This window comes from Sander lucioperca, chromosome 7 (genome assembly GCF_008315115.2).
Source record: "Sander lucioperca isolate FBNREF2018 chromosome 7, SLUC_FBN_1.2, whole genome shotgun sequence".
Taxonomy (NCBI): Eukaryota; Metazoa; Chordata; class Actinopteri; order Perciformes; family Percidae; genus Sander; species Sander lucioperca.
Window position 1 is genome coordinate 20936285 of NC_050179.1, and position 7044 is coordinate 20943328.

The following is a 7044-nucleotide window of genomic DNA, read 5'->3' on the forward strand; positions in this document are numbered from 1 at the left end:
TGACATATCTGAGTGAAAGAGAGCACCCACGCTATCTCCGCTACTGGGCAGTGATGTTTCCTGTTTCCTGTACGGGACTCTCACACCACCTCAAAACACACCCACAAGTCTGATCTCTGTTACATGACTGGCCACCGCTGCGGGACACACGTCACAAGTCGAAAAGTGTCAAAGCGTTGACAAAAGCGACTAAAACGTTGAAAGCGACAAGTATAGTCAGTGTGAAAGTATGCTAAGTTTCTGCTTTTCTTTTGTATGTATGAACATTACTGATGTTTCCAAGTCTGCTGGATCATTGGTGGTAAGAAGAAGGCATGTCTGGTGTTGTGTGTGCAGGTGGAGACCCCCCCTCTGTGTCCGTACCCCACCCTGAGGACAGGCTCCCCCCGACGGATGCTGCTGTCCAGCAAACACTCCATCTACATCTCCCCGCACAAGTCTGGCTCTGCCCCGACACCGCCCAGCGCCCGAGACAAGATCTACTACTACATCTGCAGCAGCCCCCCCACCGTGAGTTACAGCACCGACAAGGAGCAGAAGATAATGTCCTAATGTAAATAATCAGGACTTTTATCATAATAAAACACACTTCATTCAAAGTGGACAGAAACTAAATCAAACTATCAAAAGCCGTCTTGGTTCATCTTTCCACTGTTCCAACAATCACCCTTAATTCACCCATTTACATGTGGAGATATGCTGGCTCTATACACGCTAAAAGCCCTAATTATTTACATGGAGTCTGGTGGAAATATGCTGGCTCTATACACGCTAAAAGTCCTGATTATTTACATGGAGTCTGGTGGAAATATGCTGGCTCTATACACACTAAAAGTCCTGATTATTTACATGGAGTCTGGTGGAAATATGCTGGCTCTATACACGCTAAAAGTCCTGATTATTTACATGGAGTCTGGTGGAAATATGCTGGCTCTATACACGCTAAAAGTCCTGATTATTTACATGGAGTCTGGTGGAAATATGCTGGCTCTATACACACTAAAAGTCCTGATTATTTACATGGAGTCTGGTGTAGTTTGGTGATGGTGATTTCGGGGCTGTTTCATGTTAAACTAAAAGGATCTTACTCTTTAACTAAAAGGTCTATCTCTGTAGGGATCCATCCCATAATGTTGTCAGACACTTAGAATAATAATCTGAGTCTGTCAGCAGCAACAACAGAACTTTTAGTGACTCTAACTGCTGCTGAACATTAGTCCTGTAGGGTTACATTACAGCTTGGTTCTGGTTTAATACTGGACCAGGTTCACAGATTGTTGTTCACATCAGACACTCAGACACACACACATGGAGCCCTGATGTGTAAGTGTACGTGACCTCTGACCTCTGACCTCTGACCCCAGCGTCTGCAGGAGATCAACAGTATGATCCGGACCGGAGAGACTCCAACCAGGAAGCGCAGCCTCGCTCTGGACGAGGAGACGTCGCCCAAGAGGGTTTGTCCCGACAACCACTCGGCTCTGATCCGCCGCCTGCAGGACGTCGCCAACGACCGCAGCTCCTCGCACTGAGAACACGCGCACACACACACACACACACACACACACACACACACACACACAGGACTTTGACTCAGGAGACCGGGGTTAGTTTCCCGTTTGAAAAGAGCAGGAAACAGTTAGGAGCCAGTAAACCAGAGAGTAACCATTGATGGTAAAATAACTGAAGGAAGAACAGGAGGAGCTTGTTACAAAATCATCCTCCCTCCTTCATCCAGGGGGCTGGGGGGGAGGAGGGGGGGCTGAACAGAGAGGGGGGGGGGGAGGGGGGGGGGCTGAACAGAGGTGTAGGCTACTCCCTCAGTAATCACCAACCAACCTGGAGAAGAGAGGGAGGACCGATAAAAAGAGGTGGTCTCGGTCCGGACCAAACTGAACCATGGTCCAGTTCGTTTATAGTGTGAAAGCATTTTTTGGATGGTTCGGACTTTCGGACCAAATAGCTCTGGCAGGCTCTCCTTGTGTTACAAGACTGGGGAAGCTCCTTTAAGGAATAGCTCAGTGGTTAGTGTGTAGACTACATGAGAGAGTGACGGTGAATGAGCTCAGAGCAGACAGCTGTCGGCTATCAGAGCTGAGAATACATCAGCAGTTTACTTGTTAAGTGGTAGGAAATGTACCGTGTAGGTTTCTGTTTGTCTCTGAATAAATTCTCCAGAAAGAAAGTTCCCGTGTCTCGCTTCTCAACATCACAACAAAACAAAAAGAGCCGCGGCAGTAAGGGAGAGCAGCAGTCAGTAGGAGAGAGCAGCAGTCAGTAGGAGAGAGCAGCAGTCAGTAGGGGAGAGCAGCAGTCAGTAGGAGAGAGCAGCAGTCAGTAGGAGAGATCAGCAGTCAGTAGGAGAGAGCAGCAGTCAGTAGGAGAGAGCAGCAGTCAGTAGGGGAGAGCAGCAGTCAGTAGGAGAGAGCAGCAGTCAGTAGGAGAGATCAGCAGTCAGTAGGAGAGAGCAGCAGTCAGTAGGAGAGATCAGCAGTCAGTAGGGGAGAGCAGCAGTCAGTAGGAGAGAGCAGCAGTCAGTAGGAGAGAGCAGCAGTCAGTAGGAGAGAGCAGCAGTCAGTAGGGGAGAGCAGCAGTCAGTAGGAGAGAGCAGCAGTCAGTAGGGGAGAGCAGCAGTCAGTAGGAGAGAGCAGCAGTCAGTAGGAGAGAGCAGCAGTCAGTAGGAGAGATCAGCAGTCAGTAGAAAAAACTCCGACACAGAGAGAGGATACGAGAGGACGGGGAAGCCCGTCTACAAACCAATCGGTTATCAGTATCTGGAGACACAGCTCACTTATGTGATGACAGCAGGACGTAGTTTTGTCACGTAGAGATCTTTAGTGCGCTTTCATAACTGCAGTGTGAAACCAAAACTTACCGGATCAAATGTAACAACGTAACAAAAACATGAACCTTGGTCCGGACCTTGGATCGGACTTTAATGTGTGCAAATGCCCTGAGAGTTCCCCTTTAAACACTGATGAAGAGTTTTTATGTTGAATAATGAAAAGCCGACTTTAGCTCCAGCTGCAGTCGGTTCTGATTTTATGAATGACATTTTAAATCAGAAGTTGCTGCAGGAGTTCTGTTCTGAAAATAGAGGCCAAGTCCCGCCCCTTCCTGTGTCCACTCACTAAATTATCTTTTAAAGTGACAAACATCATCATGTGTGAAATTCAGACAGGATCTAAACATCCTCTCTGTCAGTTCACTCCTCCTCTAACGGGGGAGTTAGTCTGTTTGATGTGTAACTGTTGTACTATGACTATGATTTATGTGTAATTATTCTACTATGACTATGCTTTATGTGTAATTATTGTACTATGACTATGATTTGTGTGTAATTATTCTACTATGACTATGATTTATGTGTAACTATTGTACTATGACTATGTTTTGTGTGTAATTATTGTACTATAACTATGACTGACTGGTAGCATGTGTTTTCTTGTACCAAAAACAATATAAAATCCTGTTACCGATACTTAGAATATCTGTGATCTACATTCATGTTTTCATATCTATGATGAGAAGTGTGTAAATATTTGTAAAAAAGAGAAAAGAGAAGTTATTTTATGGAGGTGATGGAAGTGAAGTGCCTTTTATTTTTTACTCCTGAATCTGTTTTTATGATGTTTAAAAACTCTGATGTAATAAAATGTTTAGAGTGACGTTGTTGTTGTTGTTGTTTGTGTGTGTCGACACTAGATGGCGCTGTCGGAGAATATGAATGTTTTTAGGTTTATTTTTGGGTCTTAAAGGGGTGATAGAATGCTACACTGATGTTACCTTGTTATAGTGTAATAAGGACAGTTTGGAGGTAAATAGGACATACAGAGAAGATCAAAGTCCCATTGATACCTCTATCCTCTGCAGATCTCACATTTTGAAACTGCTGCTGAAAACGGGCGAATCTCAACAAAGCTAGATGATGACGTCATGATCTCAAGTCACGCCCCAACATTAGCATAGGCTACACCACTGACCTGAGGTCAGCTTAGTCTTCTGAATCTAGCTAGGTCATGCAGATCTCCAGAGGTCCGCTATTTAATTACTAAATTCACTTCTGAGACTTTTTTATGAATCAACTATGTAGAGGTCAAATATGGGCCGATTTACGAAAATTGATGGCTAATTGCAAGTGTTGTCTGACTGTGTGTGGCAGTTCAGCAGGAGCTCAGCAGGCTACGTGACAGCAGCCGGTGCTGCCTCGCCGCCCGGCGTGTCCTACTTCATAGACTCGCTGTGAGCTAGCTGGATCTCCATCACGAAGGGAAGCCCGCGGCGCTCCATATCCGCGCAAAGTCACCGTTTCTGGGTTACTGGACTACAAAATGCTGAGGCCCTGATGGAGCTCCAGGGCCTGCAGCTAGCCGCGATCTTTACCCATAGGATTGAAGGGACAGTAGCAGCTAACGAAACCCCTAATGTTCACAAAAATGCATTAAATTGAAATCGGACACAAGCGTTAGCTTGGTAAGACCTTAGGATAACTGTTCTATAAGTGGCGTGACGAAATTCAAACTGTAAATATATTATAGTTATGCCGAAAGTGTAGCTAGCTAGCTAGCCTCGATCTTTAGCTACCCATAGGATTGAAGGGACACTAGCAGCTAACGAAACCCCTCACATTCACAAAAATGCATTACATTGAAATCTGACACAAGCAATAGCTTTAAATGACCTTATGGTAGCTGTTATATAAGTGACGTGACAAAATTCAAACTGTATTATATATAATAGTTATGCCGGCAGCCGGACAGCTCCACGGAGCCCCGAGCCCCGGTTGTCCAGTAGCTAACCCAGAAACGGTGACTTTCTCCTGGGTATGGAGCCCAGCGGGCTGCCGCTGTCTCATCAGACTGTGTGGACCTCCTGAAGTCCAACACGTCTTACCAAATTTGCAATTAGCCATAAATCTTCAGAAAACGGCCCATATTTGAGCTTTATATAGTTGATTTCTCGCATAAAAAAGTCTCAGAAGTGAATTTAATAGCGAAACATTGCAGTGTCTGAAATATGAGACCTGCTGTCTCGTCTCCACTGTGTTTCTATGGGGTTCCTCAACCAATCAGCACGCACCTCATCTAAATATTCATGAGCAGACCATATTTGGAAGAAAAGCTCTTGTTCCTAATAGAGCCATATTCACAGGGTAGTTAAGGGCCTAATAAAATAGCATTCGGGCAATTTTCAGCCCAACCAATGTTACATACCCTATTAGGAGACCTTAATGAACAGCGTGAGATACCCTATATAATCATTATATCACCCTATAAGGAACAGGGTGAGATACCCTAAATAATCATTATATCACCCTATAAGGAACAGAGTGAGATACTCTATATAATCATTATATCACCCTATAATGAACAGAGTGAGATACCCTATATAATCATTATATCATATAATGAACAGAGTGAGATACCCTATATAATCATTATATCATATAATGAACAGAGTGAGATACCCTATATAATCATTATATCACCCTATAATGAACAGAGTGAGATACCCTATATAATCATTATATCACCCTATAATGAACAGAGTGAGATACCCTATATAATCATTATATCATATAATGAACAGAGTGAGATACCCTATATAATCATTATATCAGCCCTTTAACTCTTGTGTTGTCTTCGGGTCAAATATGACCCATTTTCAAAAAGTTTCTATATCAGAAATTTTGGGTTTCTTTCTTTCTTTTCTTCCCTTGGATCATGTGTGCCGTGAAGCTTAAGACTTAATTTATTATGAAATTAGATCACATTTTTGAGTGAAAGAAGCAGTAAGTTATGAATTATTTTGACTAATTAAAATCAGAGGAAGGTTTGTTGATGGATTATCACTTCAACAGATTTAGTCAGGATACGGTTTTGAAACCATTTTATTATTTTTAATGGCAACAAATAATCACATCTGTGGTCTGGGAAGGAAATGGATTCTATAAAATGAAATAAAAACCCTAAAATTAATTAATTTAAGAACGTTGTATGGAATCATTCATGTTATTTTTGGGCCTTTAGGTTGAAAGAAACCATATTTATATGTATAGAAGTTTAGAAACAACGTGAGGGTTAAGAAGACTTCCAGTGTCAGAAAAATCAATTCTAGTAAACAATCAATAAGTCCCAAACACTGTAGGATAGTGGTAGGATATTTATTTGGGGTTAAAGGACATTGTGAGCAAACAGGAAAATCAATTCTGTAAAAGAAATATAAATCATTTTAAAGTGCCCATATTATGACAAAAAATCTATTTTTCTGGGATTTGGGGGGTTATTTTGTGTCTCTGGTGCTTCCACATGCATACTAACTGGAAAAATGAATGTGTCCTGACTTCAGTCTCTGGGTGAGCTGGTCAAAATCTGCACGGCTTTCTACGTCACTAGCTGAGACGAGGGGGCTAGGGGGCTAACTGTTAGCATGCTAGCTCGTTCTCAATGGCAAAACACTGCTACAACACACACTAGTTCACCATAATCTACAAAAGAACTACTTCCATCTCCCTGTTCTGCAGGTATTCACACAAAGTTGGAAGTGCGCCCTCGTTTAGAAGAAGTCTCCCGGTTAATGCTGCCTTGTACTACTGAAGTTGGAGAAACAGCTAGCTAGCTCATGTAGTCCTTACCTAGCTACTGATCATGTGATCTTACCTAGCTACTGAGCATGTGATCTTACCTAGCTACTGATCATGTGATCTTACCTAGCTACTGATCATGTGGTCTTACCTAGCTACTGAGCATGTGATCTTACCTAGCTACTGATCATGTGATCTTACCTAGCTACTGATCATGTGGTCTTACCTAGCTACTGAGCATGTGATCTTACCTAGCTACTGATCATGTGCGACTGCCAACAAAGATGTTCCAGCAGTGAGAGGTCTCACTCTGTAGCTAAAACAGAGACCTGAACACAGGGTGAAAAGAGGAGCTGCAGCAATGGGCAGTAAAACTAAAATACAGAATTAAACCATGTAAACCTGTTCTGATACAACCTCTAAATACAATTATGAACCTGAAATGAGCATAATATGAGCAC

The 7044-nt window shown here is 42.9% G+C and overlaps 1 protein-coding gene across 5 annotated transcripts in view; it reads left to right on the forward strand.

Annotated features, from left to right (window-relative positions):
- Positions 1-1537, forward strand: part of rbl2 (retinoblastoma-like 2 (p130)) — a 28695-nt gene extending 27158 nt beyond the window's left edge. For all 5 annotated transcript variants that reach the window (XM_036003477.1, XM_036003476.1, XM_036003475.1 and 2 more), the window contains 2 exons: positions 337-510; positions 1365-1537. In XM_036003477.1, the coding sequence (XP_035859370.1) occupies positions 337-510; positions 1365-1532 (342 nt within the window). In that variant the 3' untranslated portion in view covers positions 1533-1537. The remainder of the gene's footprint in view (positions 1-336; positions 511-1364) is intronic.
- Positions 1538-7044: the final 5507 nt, after the last annotated feature.